Source organism: Triplophysa rosa, linkage group LG21 (assembly GCF_024868665.1).
Source record: "Triplophysa rosa linkage group LG21, Trosa_1v2, whole genome shotgun sequence".
Lineage (NCBI taxonomy): Eukaryota > Metazoa > Chordata > Actinopteri > Cypriniformes > Nemacheilidae > Triplophysa > Triplophysa rosa.
This window is the reverse complement of record NC_079910.1, coordinates 11,852,388-11,873,406: the sequence shown is the minus strand read 5'-3', so window position 1 is coordinate 11,873,406 and position 21,019 is coordinate 11,852,388. Positions and strand designations below refer to the sequence as shown.

Below are 21,019 nucleotides of genomic sequence, written 5' to 3'. Positions count from 1 at the left end.
TCCTCGACCATCACTCGTGTTGTATGTTAAACTGTGCACATAATTCACTCAGACACGCAGAACAGCCTGATGACATTTATCAATGATATATATTCAACTGAGGAAATGCTTCTGTGTTCTTTACATCTGACAAAACGGTTTTTAGTGAAAAAAATATGAAAGCAGAACAGTATTAAATATCTCCATTCAAAACAAATACACATGCCCTCTGGTGGTGAACAGAACATACAAACACATCAGATACCCAACAGGATGAACAGGTAAAAACAACAGAACCCAAAACCTATTATATCTTAGTGTATATTATTAGATACCTACAAACGTTCTCCCCCAAAATAACAAAGGAACAAATAAAATAGTGAAAACTAGAGGGATATTGTGAAATTCCACGGGAATCATTTTTTAAGAACATGAGTTTTAGACTTGCTTTGGTCTATTGAATAGACAGTGATGCAGACATCTGTGTTCTGGAAGACTTCAGTAATAATGGAAGAAACATTTTCCCATTCCAGTTTATCGAGTCCACAGCCAATCCTAGCAAGATAAAATGACATCAGTCATGTGTATACAGTACAACAATTAAACCTAAATAATACTTTTTTTCAAACATCAAGCCAAGCTGTATATATGTCTCGTAATTCTGTCAGTTTACCGAGGCATGGATATTTTGTTAACACCGTTGGCCAAGCAGTGTTCTCTCATAGACACAAGGCTATTTTTGAGAGTGTCATATGTGGGCTTCTGGTTGTACTTTTGCTTTGTAATCTAACAGAAAAAAGATCAAGCAAATCAGTTTAGACAACTTCATCTTACATTAAAAGTAGAAATGACAAGTAAACGTTAATTATTTCTAAAAGCCTTACCAGGTAATACACAAACCGACCAGATCTTTTAAGAACAGCACACTGTCCTGGACGCTTACCTGTTAAAAGGATATAATTAAAGAGGTGAAAGGGTAACTGGAAGTACATGGTATTTCTTAGCAGTAGTAACAAAGATAGCACTCACGCTGAGCTAGAATCTCTTCAACTCCACGGAATTTCCTCTTGAAAAGCACAGCTATACCTCTTCCCATACGGCAGTCTGCACTGATACAGTGTGCCAGGGCGTCTGTGACAGAACAGGTGAACAAATCTCCTCTCAAGTACTGCAGCTGCCATCCCGAGCTGCACGGGTGCTGAAATATACAAGACAACAAATCTGTTCATACTGAGACAACCCCCTGGCATGGGTATGAGCTGCTATTAGCGTTTATCAGATTCTAAACCAGCATCTGAATCCCCAAACCACAGAACACTAATAAAACGGAATTACTTTTAGAAATAACAAACAAAAAAAATATTTAGACATGCTTACATCTTGTGTATCTTCATCCGTGTTAACTTTATAGTCCTCAGACATTTAGGAACAGACTGGACCATGGTAAGGTTGTAAAAGAAATACCACAAGATTATCACACTATATGGGGTAAATATTCACAATGGAAGTCTGCTGTTTAGAATTAATGAATAAATAAATTAAAAATGTATTTAAAGCACAGTAGGCTATACAACATTTTAGAAGTTAGCTCCATTAAATTTTCCATACACGAATGCATGAGCTTGGTAGCTGTATTCAAATTATATTTCCTGGCAGCATTATAAAATACCAACATCTTAAAATCGCAGTTTGTAACAGATTTTAAACAAGTTTAAACTAGGTGTTTGAAACTAACCTGCATAAACACTTTTGAACCAACATTTGATATGAAATGGCCCTGGAGTGCCCGTAAGTTTATAACAATCATGTTTTTAATCGCTATTAAGGTTGAACGAGCAAACTAACGTTAAATAAATATGTTACAGGGGCATTTACACATGCTTGCTAACTGTCTGTCACTGGTGCTTGTTGCGATGCTCTGATAACTTACCACAATAACGAAGATAAATGTGTGCTTTACAAACGATCAAAACGATCGAACTAGTTTGAATGATTAAAAATAAAGCAGCAGTAGAAACCCAGAAGTTTCTGTTTCACATTTAGTCCCTTTAAAGTTTCGTATTGAAAAGCATTGACTGCCATCTAGTGGTAGGGAGTTTAAACCCTTTACGTTTTGAAGAGAGTCAAAGATTAAGTAAATAAAAGCTTATAGGATAAATAAACCCAACTATAGACAATAATTACATGGCAATTGGCTTCTGTAACTTAACTGTTTTTGTATAAATAGAAAATAATTTTGATTTTTAATTTAGTTTCATACACCAGTATTTTGTCAACAAAGTGCGCAACATATCACAGGGTCCACATATACATACTTGCATTATTTATAACACTGTTTTAATAAATTATCCTTTAATAGGCTTGATATGGCAATTAACGCAGACATTTTGGTTTTTGTAATACATTCCTTTCTTTTGAAAATACACATTTATGAAAATAATATTACTAGCAAAACTGGTTGCCATTATCATTAATTCTATGCAACAAATGAACAAAAAGCACGTTTTTAATAACATTATATTTTATTTATTTTTTAAGTCCTAAATTGTTGTGGCGTTGTATGCAAATCACAAAGAAGATACCTTTATTAATAATAAAGTACAGTACATACGGAAAGATTAAAATGTTTGAGAAATGTACACTTTTTAGTGTGACCCAGTCTTCATCATATATTTACAAACCTCAGATATGACAACATATTGTCGATACACTAGCCTACGTGATTGTGTAATATCTGAAATAAAATCCAAATGCATTACATCCACAAGAGTTTAACAGCTTTTGATAAATGTTCGACAGCATAAATAAAGAAAACATAAAAATATACATAGCAATGAAGGATGAGAGATAGAACTGGGAGTATAAGAAACGAAGAGGAATTTACAGAGACAGACCTCACTGCAGAACACGACATCCAGGGTGCGTAGTTGGATCCAGATCCGACTCCTCCCACTTTATATACTTAGCCGCAATACGCCCTTTTCACATGACGTCACGCATTTTCCGTTCTGCCGCAAAGCAGTGTATCGTTACTTCCGCTAGCACTCCAGTTCATAAGGTGGCGGTAATGCACCTATAAGCTGGTTTGCCAACCGCCAGTAAAACTCAAGAAGAAGTTACTTCCGCTAGCGCCTCAGAATGGAGTTTACCAAGTCCCTTGCACATCTGCCACAAATACGGCTAGATGATGTACAACGTTGTGACAAGCAGAGTGGGACGAGAGAGATGCACGTCATCACTCGCATCACCGGCCTCGCGCAGTTCCTGTCGGTACACGATCCGGGATGCCTGCACGATCCGTTCACGCATGCGCATAATGACGTAGTAGACAATTCTGTTTAGCGACGACACTGCACGATCTGTTCCACGCTTGAGCACCTTTGTACCGCGACTTTCACTACTGTCCACCTCTGGTCTCATGTCACTTCTGTGTGCACACTATGCGTTGAAATACTCTGTAACGTTTCCCCAGACTTGTTTGTAGTTCTTTCTTCATGTAAGTGCAGATAGTCTAGGCAGAAATGCATATTATGTTCCTTATTGTGTTCTGTAACCACCATTGAAGGGATTATTCCTCATTTAGATTATATAGATAGATATATTAGCCTATATATAGACCCATACTAATACAAAACGAGTCGATTTAAAGTGAACTAATATTAGCAGCTTTTAATAAAAACCGTCTTTGACAATACTACTGACCTCAGATCGAAACACGGCAAGTTAAGTAGGCCTAATGCCATGCAGCAATGAATCGCAAAGGGGAGTATGGAGGAAACTGAAGGTTTGCAGTGACAGACTCTCAAGACTCAGACTTTATTCCACATGTAACCAAAATCGTGTATGTTCATGTAACAACTCCTTTATTATTTTGGATTGGCAACCACGTAAACACATCGTAATGCATAGCGTAAGCTACATTTTAAAACATCAAAATAGACCCGCCGTGAACTGTTAAATGAAAAACACGACGTAGCCTACAAAAATATGCCGCCAGTTGTGCCGTCTGGCCGTCAAGCGTTTCATCGCATGCTTGATACCAATATAGTGTAGGGAAACCGTAAAGTTGTTTACTACGTCATTATGCGCATGCGCAGAACGGATCGTGCAGGCATCCCGGATCGTGCAGGCATCCCGGATCGTGTACCGACACATGCGATGAAACACTTGACGGCCAGACGGCACAACTGGCGGCATATTTGTGTAGGCTACATTGTGTTTTTCATTTAACAGTTCATGGCGGGTCTATTTTGATGTTTTAAAATGTAGCTTACGCTATGCATTACGATGTGTTTACGTGGTTGCCAATCCAAAATAATAAAGGAGTTGTTACATGAACATACACGATTTTGGTTACATGTGGAATAAAGTCTGAGTCTTGAGAGTCTGTCACTGCAAACCTTCAGTTTCCTCCATACTCCCCTTTGCGATTCATTGCTGTATGGCATTAGGCCTACTTAACTTGCTGTGTTTCGATCTGAGGTCAGTAGTATTGTCAAAGACGGTTTTTATTAAAAGCTTCTAATATTAGTTAACTTTAAATCGACTCATTTTGTATTAGTATGGGTCTATATATAGGCTAATATATCTAGCTATATAATCTAAATGAGGAATAATCCCTTCAATGGTGTTTACAGAACACAATAAGGAACATAATATGCACTTCCGCCTAGACTATCTGCACTTACATGAAGAAGGAACTACAAACAAGTCTGGGGAAACGTTACAGAGTATTTCAACGCATAGTGTGCACACAGAAGTGACAAGAGACCAGAGGTGGACAGTAGTGAAAGTCGCGGTACAAAGGTGCTCAAGCGTGGAACAGATCGTGCAGTGTCGTCACTAAACAGAATAATCTACTACGTCATTATGCGCATGCGCGGACGGATCGAGCAGGCATCCCGGATCGTGTACCGACAGTTCCCTCACGGCCCTCGTCCCGCTCTGCTTGTCACAAACGTCTTGCAGACAAATTTTAGCTAATGACAAGATCAAAGCTAGAGAAAGGATACAAATTCTTCGTTGAACAGTACCTGTTTGATTATGAAGGTAAGTGTTTTCTTTTTGTGTTAGAGAAGGTGCTAGGATAAGTAGGAATACGTGTTCTGTCAGTTTTTTTTCACTGTTGTTAAATTCCAGCGCGACGGCAAAACGAAAGTTCTTCTTGTTTGTTGCAAGACGGATGTTATGATACACTGCTTTGCGAAAAGGCGGAAGTTAAGTGACGTCATTGTGAAAAGGGCCTATTTGGAGAGTTAAGTTGCAAACCGTTTTCGCCAACGTTTGCTCTTATTAATGTAATCATAGTTTAGTGTACGATCACAGTTAAATATGTTAACCCAAACCCTTAACCTAAACCTAAATGTAAAAAATACGTTATTAAAAGTACTCAAAACATAAATCTAATAAAATATGTTATTAAAAACACGTTAATAAATATATTTTGTCTTCAGCAAGTTTGTATTTCTGTCAAAATGGTGGAAATGGTAGAGCAACAACACGAGTATGACGCGTCCACCAATCGATAAATCAAGACGAAGTGGGAGGAGACTGGATCCAGTGTCGACCAATCACAATGCAATGGGAGGAGACTGGATCTGGATCCAACCTTGCCCCCTGTGTCTCACGTTTTGCAGTGAGGAGCTACTGGACAGTCCTACACCGGAAATCACACTCTACACCTTATTTCATAAAAAAGATGATGAGAAATAACATTAATGTTCGCGGGGATAACATTTGTAATTGAGAAGCCATATACAATCTGTGCTATGTTTGCTAAGTTAAAGGGACAGGCTTATGGTAAAGGTTTAAGGGCATATTTAAAAGTTGTCGCTCCTGCGTCGTTGTTCATTGATCCACTCTCCAGGGTTAACATCCATCTGCAGCATCTTCATGACCCACTTGTCACGTCGTGCCCCGTCAATGAACTCATCCAGAGACAACTCCCCTGCAGACACAAACTACATCAGCTCAGTACATTTCAACAAAGAAAGAGAAATTATGAATTATTAAGATACAATTTAAAATGAACTTATAAAATGAAAGTAGTACGAGAACTGTTTTAACAATTACTTGTAATTATTCACCAACAAAACAAACAAACAAAAATTACAATCAGAAGTTTTACCATCTCCATTCTCATCCACTAGCTCAAATATTCGGTCCACCACCTGGTCTGGGGTCAGTAGGTTGCACTCTTTATCAAGTTCACCGTGACAGGCTTTCTTTAGTCTGTAGATTGACTGGAAAAGTAAACATTACACAGCATGCCACATTGGACTAACAAATCAACAGCATCAAGAGAGTCATCAGGGGTCTTATTGTTTTATATAACAAAAGTGTTACGACAGAACAGCCTGATTATCAGATTATTAATGCCCATGTTGTTTCCATGAATGTGTTAAAGTATGAATAAAAGTAAATTTAAGAATGCACTTAAGTATAAATATAACCTAACTGCGGTAACAGTGTTCTTATTACATACATTCTGCAATCATACAGGTCATATGAATTAGTCCCTTGCAAACATCTCGCTATAAAGTTTCATGTCAAGGTCAAAGTTATGAAACCAATTATATTATCATATTTAACAACAAGTGCAACTAAAATTCACAACATTATGTTACCCAACCTTTTTTTTACTTTACTTTCGAAACCTTTGACGCATTATAGTCCCAGTATTTTTGAATTGGACACAAGGGATGATTACCTCCACAATCTCCTTTAGCTCTGTTTTGTCAATGCAGCCACTACCATCCTTGTCATACATTTTAAAAGTCCATTTTAATTTGTGCTCCAGCTTTCCTCGAAGCACTAGATTCAAGGCTGCAACGTATTCCAGAAAATCAATAGTGTTGTCCTATGAAAAAATAAAAGGGAAGGAAATCTGACAATAAACAACCAGAAACGGGCCAGAAACTTTCTTTTCTAATCCAAAATTGTAATATCAGGTTCATAGGTATTAAATAAATATTAGGCCTACATATAATTATTAATATTAAAAATATTATTCATGTGTAGCCTAATATTAATATCTTTAAATGGAATTGTAGAGAAAAATGTCTGAGATATCAGATGATGAACACTGGTTAAGCAGTATTTGTGATTCACTTACCCCATTTTTGTCAAAAGCACGGAACATGTTTTCTATGTAATCTGCTGCTTCCGGGTTATCAGTTACCCCAAAGAAGCTTTTGAACTCGTGCATGAACAGGGTCCCGCTCGGACATTCCACCACAAACTTTTTATACCACTCCTGCAGTTCAGCAACATCAATCTCTTTATCATCAGAGTCCTCACTGAGTCGCTGACCCATCACGAAAGCAGACAACAAACCAAAACCAAAGCTCTGCTTTTCAACCAAAAAGGATTATGATCGCATCTGGCAGCCTCATTTCCATGGGTGTCTTCCCCATCTAAACTGATACAGTACTGAATGATACAATACTGTAGAGATGCAATCACATAAATGTTTATCCCTTGCAAAAAAAGAAGCAGAAAATGGTTTCGTATTGATCAGAGTTTTAAATGCAGCCTTTCAACGCAAATGCTCGACTGGCTTTGGATTCAGCACAGAATGAATCACATGACTGCAAGGGATTATTCATAACAATCCATGTCTGATTCAATTAGCTTAAAACAAGATCAAGAAAAGCTTCGCTATTATTTATCATTTCGGAGAGTGTGCAACTCCTGACTTGAGGTTTCAGGGCTCCCTGTGGATATCAAAGTGATGAAGACATCAAGGAAGTTAATTATCTCTTGCTAACTATTTTTATCCTGTTTAAATTAAAACCGTTGTCTAGGTTATGGCCACAAAACACAAAAGGACATCTTCATCCCCTTGTTTACTAAGACCTCTAATTGGTCTCTAAGTGCCAGAAACCAGAACTGTCCATGAAGGACCTGCAGGGGTTCAGTGGACATACACACATATGAATGTTTTAATGTTGTACATGTTGTGCATGATAAAAGAAAAGAATGTTTTCGGAAATTACGGATGAACGTCACTGTAAATTGTTACTGAGTAGATTTTTATAATAAGTGGTCCGTTGTTTGTTTTAGGGTCTGGGTGGGGGGGTTGAGGTTTCTAGGTAAAGGTTGTCCTAATGTAAACCTTAAAAAACAGATATTGCTCTGTCCTGTGTCCTGTGAATCATTTAGACAATCTGAGTCATAATCCTCTCTGCCCTCTGCAGTTTCTATTTATAGTTCAAAACTAGGATATGATACTTCGATTACATTTAAACAATCAATATAGCTGGATGTGCCTTAGATGTGCATGGCAAATATAAGACATTCAAATGCTACAGGTCAAAGACACTAAGATATGTTATGTTTGAGTGTTTCCAGTTGGTAGGCTACACAGGGTCGGTGTTTTGTCCATCCATGATCTTTAAAGACCTTTTCTAATGTGCTGACTATACTTCACGAGGATAAGCTCTTTGGGCCTAGAGGTAATGAGGACACTTATTGCACAATGAATTAACGATCTTATTGGATTAAAACCCTATACAATAACAAACATGATTATTGTGCTTTATATTGAAATGCAAAATAATTTGAGCTACAAAACATTATTATTAGTATTAGTAGTAGTAGTAGCAGCCTAGTAGTAATAATTGTAACATAACTCACATGTATTTAGCTTCTGTATTGTGCACAAAATGTATGACATAAACAAACAAATCCTGCCCGAGTTCTAATTATGTCTTAAAAATCAATACGCGCTGAAAATGATTCAGTGAGTTTCAGAGTCATATTAACTGCAAGCAAGGCAGTAATCAGGAGTTAATGATTGAGAAATAAGCATACTTATGTTATGTTCCCTATCAGTGCGCCTAATTAATCATTCCTGCTCATAAGTGGATTTAAATATCTTTAGATTTAATGCAGTACTTTTTGTTTGCTCTCAAGCCTAATTACAGTTTATATATACAATTATCCATCAGTGCTTTGATCGGATATGACACTAAATCATTCATGATGCTACAAATATAGGCTGCCATGATGTGATCATTACAAGAGAACGCTTAAATTCAATTAAATGAAGCGAAAAAATCGCTGAGGTTCTGTCCCACTTGTTTTACAAAAAGGGTGCAATATTTAAAAGCGCCGCTAGGTGCCAGTGTTACACAGGCTAAACTTTATATGGTGCCATGGTTTTCGTGTTCTTTTGTTCTTTTAACAATAATAGCTCCAAGAAATACAGAACTGTGCACTTTACTAACTAACAGTTGTACAATATAATGCAGCGCAAAAGCTCTGATTCGTGAGGATATGAAATATGAATAATTTAATTAAAGAAAAGAAATTGAATACTGTACATCCTGGCAATAATAGGTATACTGACCCCAGGTGTCATAATGTGTCATAATTATTGTCATTATGTCATAAACAGTTTTAAAATCGTCGTGTATGCACCAGTGAGCAGTGAATGAATTTTCTCCCTCCCCTGCAAATACAGCTCATCCCATACACACAGCAGGGCAGCCAGAGCAATATTTCTGAAGCTACATCTAGCTTCTTTAATCTAGCTAAGTAGCCTAATAATTAGCCCCATCACATAGAGATACACTGCAGGGGAATAAAAATGATATAAAACAAAAGAAATTAGGATAAGTACAAGTGCTACTGTTTAATTAAAGTATAGACAGTTACAGGAGCTTTTTAATTAATTTGTATGCAAATGAACTCATTATTTGGTCTTGTAAAACAGCTTCATTTATTTTCAGTATTATGAATAAGAGGTGAAGGGAAACATGAAATCATTTTGACAAATGTCAAATAATTTAGTCATAAATCAAGCAAGTTGGGCATGAAGCAAGAACTTTTTAATCCCTGTCTTGTCAAGAAGTTTAAAGATGTTTTGTCGGTGTCTACATCATCCATTATCAAACAGGTGACATATTTTTTCTTTTGTTCTGTAAAAAAGGGTGTGCAAAACACAGAGTCACACAGGATCACATAGAAATGTTCAAAGACTTTATTACAGAAATTGTAGTAGAGGCACTACCTCACATATATAGGCACTGAACTACTGAACTGGACTTGTGCGTCAACACGTTTCAACACAATTTAGATTGAAATCCAGACCATGTTAACCCATCTAGCCAGTTTTCAGTTCTCCGTGTGATATGCAGCTTCAATCTCTATTCACATACAATGGGGGATATAATGGTGTCAAAGATTTCACTCCACTGTCATTTTCATGTAGTTTCGTATATTGCTTTCTGTCTTTCATCCTGATGACAACTTTAAAGGTGCTGTAAGCATTTCTTCACTTTTGCTTTTGAAACACCACACATTAAAAGTCACTACATCATCTCAGAGATCATAGAAAACAGGCACCCAGAGAAATGTGACAGCTGTAGACTCTGGAAACAGCAGGTCTGCGCTTTTTGGTCAATCTGAAAACCAGCCAATGAGAAATGCTCCCTGCCAATGAATCATTTTGTGTGTTTGGGTTGGCTGAGATGTCTTGAGGGCGGGGTTTGGATAGAGGGTGTGCGGTTAAAATCATCTGAACTTACAGCACCTTTAAGATATCAGTAAGAATTTTGCTTAAAAGTTACAGGCCATTTTTTGATAAAACTGATCTATTTTACAGATATTATGTTTTAAATTTGATCTACTTGAAACAAAGTTATAAACCACAGCATCAACAGCATTGACATAGCCATCTCACCAAAAGTCATGACTACAGTGCTCATACACCAACACATTTATAGTCCCATAATTCTTCACAGAATAAAGATGTGAATAACAGTTTCAAAGTGTAACAACAGAGGTTGATTCAGTGCATGGTCGACAACAGTACGCTAGAGGGTAAAACAGTTTACGCTGTGTGGATGGGTGCGGTGTAATCTCATAGGACAGTGTTAGTTCCCTTGGGCCGGCTGTGTGTCTCCGCTCATCTACCTCAGTGTGAAACAATCTTTCAAGGCAATATTTTATGTCCGGAAAACATGAACTAAAATTGTATTTCCCGCTCAGGGCTAAAACCAAGACTTATCCGTCTTCAGATTTGCGATTATGTGATGCGATAATGTGTGTTTTGATTGATTTATTATGGAGATTGAGTCAGAAATTGTGCCCGGAGTGTGTGCGCTGTACGTTGACGACTGTCAGGGGCCGTCAGCTACCACTATTACATCACTATATGACATCACAACATCATTAATAAACATCAGATCATCTCTACAGCTCCTGGTATCACGCGGTCAACATGATGACCTGCTAGCTCACAAGTGAACAAAACAAACAGGTAAACCCACGAAACACTGGAGAAACCGCATTAGTTCACTGACTCGAATTGGAAAATCACCACAGAGAATATTCAGAACATGGAGAAACATGAAAAATCACTGCAAAACAACCGCTACTAGAGTTTAGGTGATCAATACACTGCGTTTACTCTCAAGTGATTTACATACAAATAAGGATGAAATGCATTTGAACATTGTATAATAAAACAGCCCGGAGTCAAATCATTTGTATCCCTTAAAGTGATTTAAAGCACTGTGGGGATGTCTGAATAATATTCGCTGCACCTCTGAAATGAACAACTCAGAGTAAACATTTTGCACCTCTAGATATAAAATATGAGATTTTTCCATTCAGTGAAACTCCTCATTCACCAGTTCTCAGTCTGTGGTCAAATGAATTAAAAACAAGGGAAATTGTATACAAGTAAAAACGGGAAAAAAGATGTTCAGTCATGATGTCAAATTGTGTGCCAACTTAAAAAGCTTTGGAGTTTCTATTGTGTGTTTTGAACAGTTTTTGATTTATGAGTCAAATAAGGTTAAAGTGATCAAAATTATGTCATCATTTATTCACCCTCAAGTCTTCAAAATCTGTGGAACACAAAACAAGGTATTTTGGGAAATGTCTGTTTTTTTGTCCATCCAATCAAATTCAATGGGGGTCAGTTTTGTTCAGTTACCAACCTTCTTCAAAACATCTTTTGTGTTTCGGAAATAAAGGAAATAAAGTCAAATAAAGACATGAGGGTGAGGCAACTTGCATTCACACCAGAGGCACGACTGTGTGTAATTTCTGTTTTTCAGAACAAAACAGGATAGTCTATTCAAGCACAGTGACCGCAGACCTTATTTTATTCATCAAAAACCGCTTTTCTAAACACCCATTAGAATTCCCAAGGGAACACATGGGTTGAAAATGCTAATTCTCTTTTGAGTGTTTTACGAATACCAACAAAAGAACTCTAGTGTTTCCATTTAATAGAGGCAGCGAAATGAGATGTAAGCAAAAAGACTTTGCCGTGTGAATTTGTATATTGAACAAAAAAGCAGTTTATTTCCGTCTGCATCTTTTTCTCACATCATCAGTTCTTGCAGGGCTAGGACTTGTGTGACATTTTACCTCGTACATTTTTTTAAGTAAAAATAAAATTGAGGTAATCTGCAGCAGAGCCCACATTCATACAATAATAGTAACAAAAAAAAAAGAAACAAAAGAAATAAATTGCTATCTCCTGGTGTTATATATTTCATTCTGTTCATTTTTGTTGTTATTGGTAAACTGGCATGATTCAATACAGACAGAAATATCCATCTATCACCGGTTTGTATTTCCGCTGTGACATGTTGCACAAGACCGCCGGCAGCTAGCACAATATCACAGTCATTAGGGAGGCGTGAATCTAAATAAATCTAAATGTGGATTGTATATGTTTGTTGCTTTTCATCCTTATGTTTGTGAGCAGACGTGTCATTTTGATGCTGGATGTAAACCACCACTTTTTCATACACAAACGCATTCAAAACGATTTCAGTACTCAACAACCTGACCAAATACAAACACACAGACATATACACAAACAGCCATATTCACACACACAAAGCTCTCAATGATTCAATATGAATATGTATGAACGTCTTAATCCACCCTCAGGCACCGTATCGCCAATAAAGACAGATCATCACACATCTGAGACCACAATGTGATATAACTGGTATGCGGGTGTCACCTCACTGCTCATCGTAAACAGATCTTTATACAAACACACACACACATACATACACACAGACCAGATCAAAACCACCAAACCCATATTGACCTGTCACCGCAGAGATACTCCTGAATTTACTGTGCCCAAACCTGTCAGTAAGCATTGCCAATTCCTGACATGTACGCCGTCTGCCCAGTGACCTGATACGCTTGTCAGATCGTCAGTGATGGGAATACAGGACCCTTGCAGGGTACCAGTGAACCGAAAATGAGGCATGTGAGGTCTGCATCAAGGGTTTTAGCTCATCAACATTATAGGAAGTGAGCTCACTGTCTTCTTGCATGTCCCTTGAGAGCATTCATCTCTCCTTCAGTAAATGGGTCATTCAGTAACAGTTAACGTTTGTCTGTCAGCCTACTATCACAACTAAATCTAATTAGCTCTTACCCTAAGGATCTAGCTTCTAATTAAATATGACCTGCAATGGCAGGAAACCATCACTTGTGGATTGAGCCATGGCACTGGATCATCTGAACTTTTCAGTGTGCTTAATGGGTTTAACAATGTCAACATTTTGCTTAGGTAATTTTTAAACAATTTACAAAATGGTAGTGTCAATTTTGCAGCCAGGCCTTTTGAAACCTCGAGGGCAGTCAAGCAATGTTCTAGGATCAGTAGAAGTTAAGCGCTGCTGTTTTCTGTTACTGTATGTATCTCAGTAAAATGTTTTCAACTTGTCTATTAAATGGAAAGCATTTTACAGTAATGCACTTACAGTGAATTGTACACAGGAATGCTGTCTTTAATGGTAACCACAACCGTAGTCTCAGGGCTGAAAGGATGATTCAGACAACTTTACAACTCAAAATAAGAATAAAATAAATATTTCTGCTTAAACTGCAGACACCGAGACTGTTATTGTTACCTGGTTTGACACTGCAGATAATCACTTTTGCTGGTGTAACTTAATGTATTTATATTAACTAGTATTTTGAATTAGAATATTTGGCAACGCTTTCCAATAAGGTTGTATTTGTTAACATTAATTAATGCATCCCATTAACTACACTGTAAAATTGTAATTTTACGGAATTTTCAGATTTTCATTTTTGAAATGTGGTAAAAAAATTTTTTTACAGAAACAAACCGCAAACTTACAAGTTTGGTGAAAAGTATTGTTAAGTAAAATGACATGTTTCCATGTTATTTTATTTAACATTACTTTACTTATTATCTATGTAACATATGTAACTTTACATGTTATTTTACGTTGTTTTCTGCCGCCCCAGCTACCGCTTTTTTACAGGAATGTTTTTTTGAACTAACAATAAACAATACTTCTGCAGCATGTATTTATATTAGTTTATGTTAATTTTAGCATTTACTAATACATTTTAAGAATCAAACGTGAATGTACAAAGAACTAATATGAACAATGGTATTGGCATTAACTAACATTAACGAAGACAAATAAATGCTGAAAAACAATATTGCTTATTGTTAGTTCGTGTTAGCTTATGCATAAACTTATGTTAACAAATACAACCTTATAGTAAAGTGTTACTGAATAAACAACAAAAAGCAAACAAAAAAACATACTGCCTGGACTTTCAAGTGCATTACTGTAAACAAAACATTTGCTTGTTTTACAAACTAAGGGACAAGTAAAAATGATTATGCATTTACGTCCTCAGTCATCTCTACTGTCTTTTGCTACAGTGTGTGCATGTGTGAATCATAGGAGTGCTTTCTGCACTCAGAACATTGCTAAATTCCACATGTGCATGGCTGTGAGGATACAAAAACACACACACACACGCACGCATCCGCCTCCGGTCCTCGCACGGCACATCCTCCGTCAATAATAATACAAAAAGTGCTAAACATGCTACCTTAGACAGGTGCTGTGGCAGCTCGGTGGATATGGCCCTAAGTTCCTCTTTAATTTGCCAGAAAATTACCCTGCTCTGATACTGAAAAATGCTGTACAGCTCAAAGGCGCCTGGAGTGTGTCTGTCTGTGTAGGTCTATCGATTTATATATTTTAGTATATGCACAATCGTATATATATATTAATAAATATATGTTCTTTAATACAACGTTATAATAAATATATTTTACTATAGTTAGATTATACTTAAATGTATTTTTTGCTTGTCAAAGATTTCCAGTCCAAACGTCTTCTGTCCAGCACACTTTCCAAGCTCCAGAAGATTGTCTCCACTATTTGAAGTATAAAGCTGATGCATTCTCTGCAGGAAAAGCCTGTGAATGTTTGTCAGAGACATACACGTCTGCTTGGCTTCTACGCTTGTGTGTTTCCAGAGCATATACACTCGGGACAGTACAGCATGTCAGGATTTGTTCAAGTGTATGTGTGTGTCAGACAGTCTCTTTTAAACAGAGGGCTTCCACGGCGTTGCTGGGACCTTGGGACACCCCTCCAATGAGGAACAGCATGTTGGGGGTCTGTATGGAGGCACATGAGCAGCGAGGGCTGGGTAACGGGGCCACGGCTTCCCATCTCCTCTTCAGCTGGTTATAACTCTCCACTGACGCCAGCGGTGTTGGTTGGTTACCTGACAAACATGAAACAACAGAGTAAATTATCTACAACATGCACATGGGTTTTAGGGGCGGATTTGGCTTACTTGGTGCCTTAAATGAGAAAAAAACAAAACAACTCTTATTGCGGCGAGACATGGGTTTGAATTCCATACTCATTGAATTTGTTTAGTAATAAAACAAGAACAATTCCATTTAGACAGCCAGTGAATTGTTGATGTATGTAATAAAGGTTTGATTTTTGAATAACAGTAAATTTAGTGTTCCAAAAAAAAAAGTAACACTTTGTAAGAAGGTTGTATATGTAAACATTAGTAAATGTTAGCGTTTATTAATCTTTGTTAATGTTATTGAATGTCAATACAATTGTTCATGTTTGTTCACGGTGCATTAACTGTTAAAAGATGCAAACATTTGATTTTAGTAAATGCTTGAAATTACCGTGAACTAAGATTAATAAATGCTGTTGATGGATTGTTTATAAATTCATGTTAGCTAATGCATTAACTAATGTTAACAAATACAACCTTGTGTTACCACAAAAAAATATGAGTTTAAAGTAAATTATCTGTTTTAAACTGGATTAGAACAAAATTTAGATAATTAAGCGTTAATTCCTGCCTTAACACTTTTTTTTACCAACACCAAACATGCAACTTTATTATCAAAGATACAAATAAGTTTTTGAAGCTCCCAAAAGCTCATAAATCCATCATAAAAGTAATACATATGACTCCAGGGTTACATGTTCAGGGTTGATATTGTACATGTCTCATGACACAAAACAATACATTTGTGAGCAAAAACAATTCACATTTTGAGCTAATTTAGTCACGTTTGGATGTAAACAAGATTATCACTGTTCTCACTCAAAATCTCAACGAATCTCATCTTTTAAATCTCATTGGTTCTCGTGGTCACAAGACGCAACAACCAAATGAGCTTCAAAAGATGATGTTCCTTGAGCCTGCGTGCGGAAATTGAGTGAGAACAGTGATAATCTTGTTTACGTGACTAAATTAGCTGAAAATAGGAATCGTTTTGTGTCTTGAGACGTATTAACCCTGAACATGTATCCCTGGAGCTGTGCGGATTACTTTGTGACAAAAATGCATGTTACAACTTTTATGATGGATGTATGCGCTTTTTGGAGTGGGTGACTGGGTCTCTATTTACTTGCATTACAAAGCCAGGAAAGACCAGGATTTGGATTATAATTACTCCAAATGTGTTTGCCACAAGACAAGAAAACAAGTACACCTAGGGCGACATGAGGGTAAGTAAATTATGGCAAAAATGTCATTCTAGGGTGAACTGTTCCTTTAAAGCATACATCAAATCTAAAGATTTTCCGCACACAAACTCCCAGTCTACACATCTCAAAGTAGGCATTTCTATCATCAGAAGACGTATTTGATGTAGGCGAGTTTGACAGCGCAAGTACACGAGCTGGATTCACTGTCAAGTGTGCAGAAAACATTCCACAATTCTTCACATCCTCTCCAGCCATTCAGTCATAGACATCCTCTGCACACTAGCACACGGCTCTCACAACACAGACAGACACACACTGCGGCTGTTTCGTGCAGATGAAGCATATGCCACCTGGTGGGTTTTGGGACTAAAGCAGGTTTGAACAGGTGGTGCCATGCAGATTTCTTCAAATTATGTAACTCTTACAGATTCTGCGGCTTCTGCCTCACAGGAAACTTTTCCTCTGATGTTGCAAAATAAATAAATAAGTTCTTGGCAAGCCAAATAAAAGTCCTGGCGTAAATGCAAGAAAGTCGCAGGACAGGAACATTTTCTCATGTCCCTCAGGGTCAGTGCGACTGGGCAGAGTGTTTCTCATTCTCTCGTGTTTGGCATCGAGGCCTACAGTAAATGATCACGCTGTACCTGTCGCTAAGTTTCCATGGTTACTCAAATTGAAGTGCAGATGACATGAACGGGCTGGTGCCGTGTCTACTGTTATCATAATTTCCTGGCAGAACAAACACTCGGCTGAATCCACTTGCGGTAATCAAAAGTGTCACGTCGAGCGGAGCTTTGTCATCCGCTGGAAGATCTCCTGCGTGTTGCTACGCATCCTCAGGCGCTCGTACTGTATGTTCACGCAAATACATATTTGTAAAAGCAGATGAAGCTGTTTTGCAATGCCTGGTGTTTTCTACATCTTCAAGATTCTCATATTTTTGTAGAGCTAACTAATGCAAAAGAAACAGGGATAGCAGCGATACATTAAAGACGGCATTAAATCAAAATTGAAAAATTATATTTTTTATGCAATATTGTAGTGTTTTTTTTTCTTTAATCAAAAACTCTGACCTCCTCCACCCCTCGAAATTACTTTTCATCACTTCCTGTCATGAGGAATTGCGTGAGGGCAGAGCTTTCTTCATGGGAGGGTGCCAATGGTAAATCCAGCAGGGAATAATCCTTCACGATTGACAGCAAACTCGCATTCAAATATGCCTCCATTCTGTTAGCAACATCTTCCAACGATTCAATCAGTTCTCGATGTGGGAAATCAAGTCCCGCTCTACATTTTCTCTCATTTTAGAAACGGTTTCACTCAGATAGACGTCACGATATGGAAAAGAATACGATCCTTACTTTAGTTTCATGACGACTTTAAATATGGCAACTAAAGAAGCTGTAATCGAACGCTAAGTACCCTTGTATATTTCTCTCACTATATCCCTAATTCTCATTCAATGCTTTCTTGACTTTGACACTATCATTGATACTAAACCGGTGATTATCTATAAACAGTTGAGTTGAGTACAGGAAAATCTGCATGAGGACACAGATAATTCAGGGACAAATCATGTGAAGAGCAATTTAACCAACATCATCTCCAATGTCGACCTAATAGCCGCTATTAATTCTGGAAAGACATGAGTAGCTAGAGGGAATTAAGCATCTCCTCCTGTCAGTGTGTGTGTGTGTGTGTGCGTGTGTGTGTGTGTGTGCACGTTTGACTATACTTGACCAGATTTTTAAATGTCAGAATCTAACGAAAATGTTAAAAACTAACTGTAAAGGGCAAATTGGCTGACACTTGCTAGTAAAAAAAACACTGCCAAATCACATTAAATGAATGGTATAATTAAATCATAAATAATGTCAAGTACTTAGCGTGAGGATTAGGAGATAAAAATATCATTAGCCTGATATTAAAACAGTGTGTGTTAGTAAAGTCTGCGTGACATGAGCATTACGTTTAAAAGAGAAACAGGAGTAAAGCTGAAGAGAAAAACACCACCGAGACAGAGACAGTTGTGCTCACAAGAGCAGCAACACTACAAACACACAACTGAAAGAGCAAAGAGAGAGAGAGAGAGACAAAAAACAGCTATAAGAGAGAATAGAGCGAGTGGGTGAAAGGTGGACGTAGTGTTGTGCTTAAAAGTGACTGCCCTCAGTTCTCACTCACTCTCTGAATAATGAAGAGACTGAGAACAACACACAGACACACACCATAATCCTCCATTGGCTTCATTGATGCCTGAAATCCTTCTATTTCTAGACACGGGAAAAGATGAAATGAAAAATGTGCCATGTTTAATCTGTAAGGCTGTGCCCTAAATATCATTTTTCGGGTAGATGAAGAAATTTCTCGCCCACTCTTTCAGCTGACACATATTGAAGAAATATCTGCCTCTCGTAATGCAAACGCAGACAGAGGAAAAAATGCAGGCAGGTTTTCAGCCAGATATTCAGAGGTTTAACTAATAATCTGTTCATTTAAGTTTAAAGATTGAAATGAAACAATCATTTAGTTTAAAGGCACATTGTGTTACAGGCTGTAAAACAGGCTTTCAATTAGTAATTCTACAGAGTAAATTTTAGTGCTGTTGAATGTTTGATTCTGATTGGTTGATCGATAATAAATGGGGCAATCACGTATAACGGCCACTTATCATGTGGTGCGACCCATAATATCAATAATTGTATTAAATTAAAAATGAAATATATCTAATTTTGTGGTCGAAATAGGAATAGCTGATGTTTTTTTAAAACATTTAAATCAGTTGTAAAAATAAGTTTGTTAATTTTGTTCATTTAAGAAGACAAAAATATGACACTTGAAATATAAAGATTAGTAAAAAAATGTTTAAGCATGTCAAGGAAATGCATTAATTTTAAGATAAATCACAGTCGCACCACATGACATTTTTTAAGGCTATGGCCAATTCATAGATGAAAAACACAAAAATCACTTAATTTAACGACCCAAATGCATATGTATGAAGCCGTTCCAGGTCTCTATTGACTGTATTATATTTCAATATCATTTCAAAAAGACCTGTAGCCTAACATGGAAAAAAGAGCCATAAAAACACTGTATAGATCAAGCAAACTGTACAGAAATGAAAAACAACAATTTTTACTTATTTGAACCCCTCAGTGTTCCTAAGATCCCTTTTAATTGTATTTGTACCACGGATGGTGCGATGGAATGCTAAGGGGTTAAATAACTTTGGAAAACAAATAGCTATTTTAACTGCATAAAGAATCAAAGCTTTGTTAATAAAACAATGAAACCTCACTACTGTGAAACGACCAATACCGCTCAGATCTGGGGATATCATCTCTCTTTAACATTATGTCGCACATGCACACACAATTTGTGGCCCGAAAAGTGAATAAGTGAGATATTGGGATACTTTGGTGCTGAGGTATTTTGGAAGCTGAACATTGGCATTAAAACATACATACAAAATTTTTAAATGACGAAAATCTGAATGTTTCTTGCGATAAAAAAATGGAAAAATGTATTGTTTGGTATGTGGTGATGTGGTAACCACAATATATGCAGAATATTAGATTTCAGACCAGTGAAATATTGAAAAGTGATTTTCAATCATTCAAAAGTCCTTCACCAATTATTCCTTACATAATGAAGCTAAGTTTTATGGCTTTCTGATTAAAATAAAACTCTTCTCATGAACGAAAGAGTTGGCAAGACTGAGGAAATGCAACACTGCAACGGTGAGGATCAATAGCAATTAAACCAAGTGCGTCCTAAGGGAAGGTCACAGAGTTCACAAAGTTCTTCAGAGGAGCTTGTAATTGTTGCAGCTGGTTTACTGCAAGCTCGATTCTTGTTGCTAGGTGACGTTAACGCAAAAGTACTTAATCATGACTACACTTAGCAACCTGACATAATGAAACCATTCGCTTTATATTGCATTTTATTACAAGACAGTTTCTGCCGCAGGTTGTTTTGTAAAATGACAATCACTGCGCTGTTTTTTGTAGATTTTTTCCCTCGTTTTCTAAGCTCACTTGATCTTATTTGCATAATCTATTCGATGTTTTCTTGGAGCTAGTTACTTACCGAGTCCCCCTGCAGTGATGACCCGTCCGCCGAGACAGCCGGCTACGAAGTCGGCACGCTTTTCTCTCATGCGACAGCTCCGCGTAGCCTTCAGCCACACACCTATAGGTCACACAGAAGGTCAAAGAGAGGTCAAGATCACATGATCAATA

General features: G+C 37.2%; 3 protein-coding genes across 6 annotated transcripts in view; all 3 read right to left on the bottom strand.

Moving 5' to 3' along the window:
- Nucleotides 1–60: 60 nt before the first annotated feature.
- Nucleotides 61–3,256, bottom strand: oard1 (O-acyl-ADP-ribose deacylase 1). Of its 2 annotated transcripts, none has more exons than XM_057363296.1 (6): nt 2,874–3,256; nt 1,357–1,412; nt 1,009–1,177; nt 864–922; nt 653–765; nt 61–534 (listed from the first exon to the last, which is right to left on the bottom strand). In XM_057363296.1, exons 2-6 carry the CDS (start codon nt 1,399–1,401, stop codon nt 396–398), a joined length of 525 nt encoding a protein of 174 aa, XP_057219279.1. In that variant the 5' UTR covers nt 1,402–1,412; nt 2,874–3,256; the 3' UTR covers nt 61–395. The 2 variants fall into 2 exon arrangements, with proteins under 2 accessions (XP_057219279.1, XP_057219278.1); XM_057363295.1 differs by lacking the exon at nt 2,874–3,256 and adding an exon at nt 1,910–2,442.
- Nucleotides 2,547–7,516, bottom strand: guca1b (guanylate cyclase activator 1B). Its single transcript, XM_057363294.1, has 4 exons — nt 7,094–7,516; nt 6,689–6,838; nt 6,107–6,221; nt 2,547–5,926 (listed from the first exon to the last, which is right to left on the bottom strand). Exons 1-4 carry the CDS (start codon nt 7,292–7,294, stop codon nt 5,799–5,801), a joined length of 594 nt encoding a protein of 197 aa, XP_057219277.1. The 5' UTR covers nt 7,295–7,516; the 3' UTR covers nt 2,547–5,798.
- A 2,287-nt stretch (nt 7,517–9,803) lies between these two features.
- The window catches only part of LOC130545438 (kelch domain-containing protein 8B-like), a 93,923-nt gene continuing 82,707 nt past the window's right edge, over nt 9,804–21,019 (bottom strand). For all 3 annotated transcript variants that reach the window (XM_057319932.1, XM_057319930.1, XM_057319929.1), the window contains 2 exons: nt 20,868–20,969; nt 9,804–15,534 (listed from right to left, as the gene is read on the bottom strand). In XM_057319932.1, the coding sequence (XP_057175915.1) occupies nt 15,338–15,534; nt 20,868–20,969 (299 nt within the window). In that variant the 3' untranslated portion in view covers nt 9,804–15,337. The remainder of the gene's footprint in view (nt 15,535–20,867; nt 20,970–21,019) is intronic.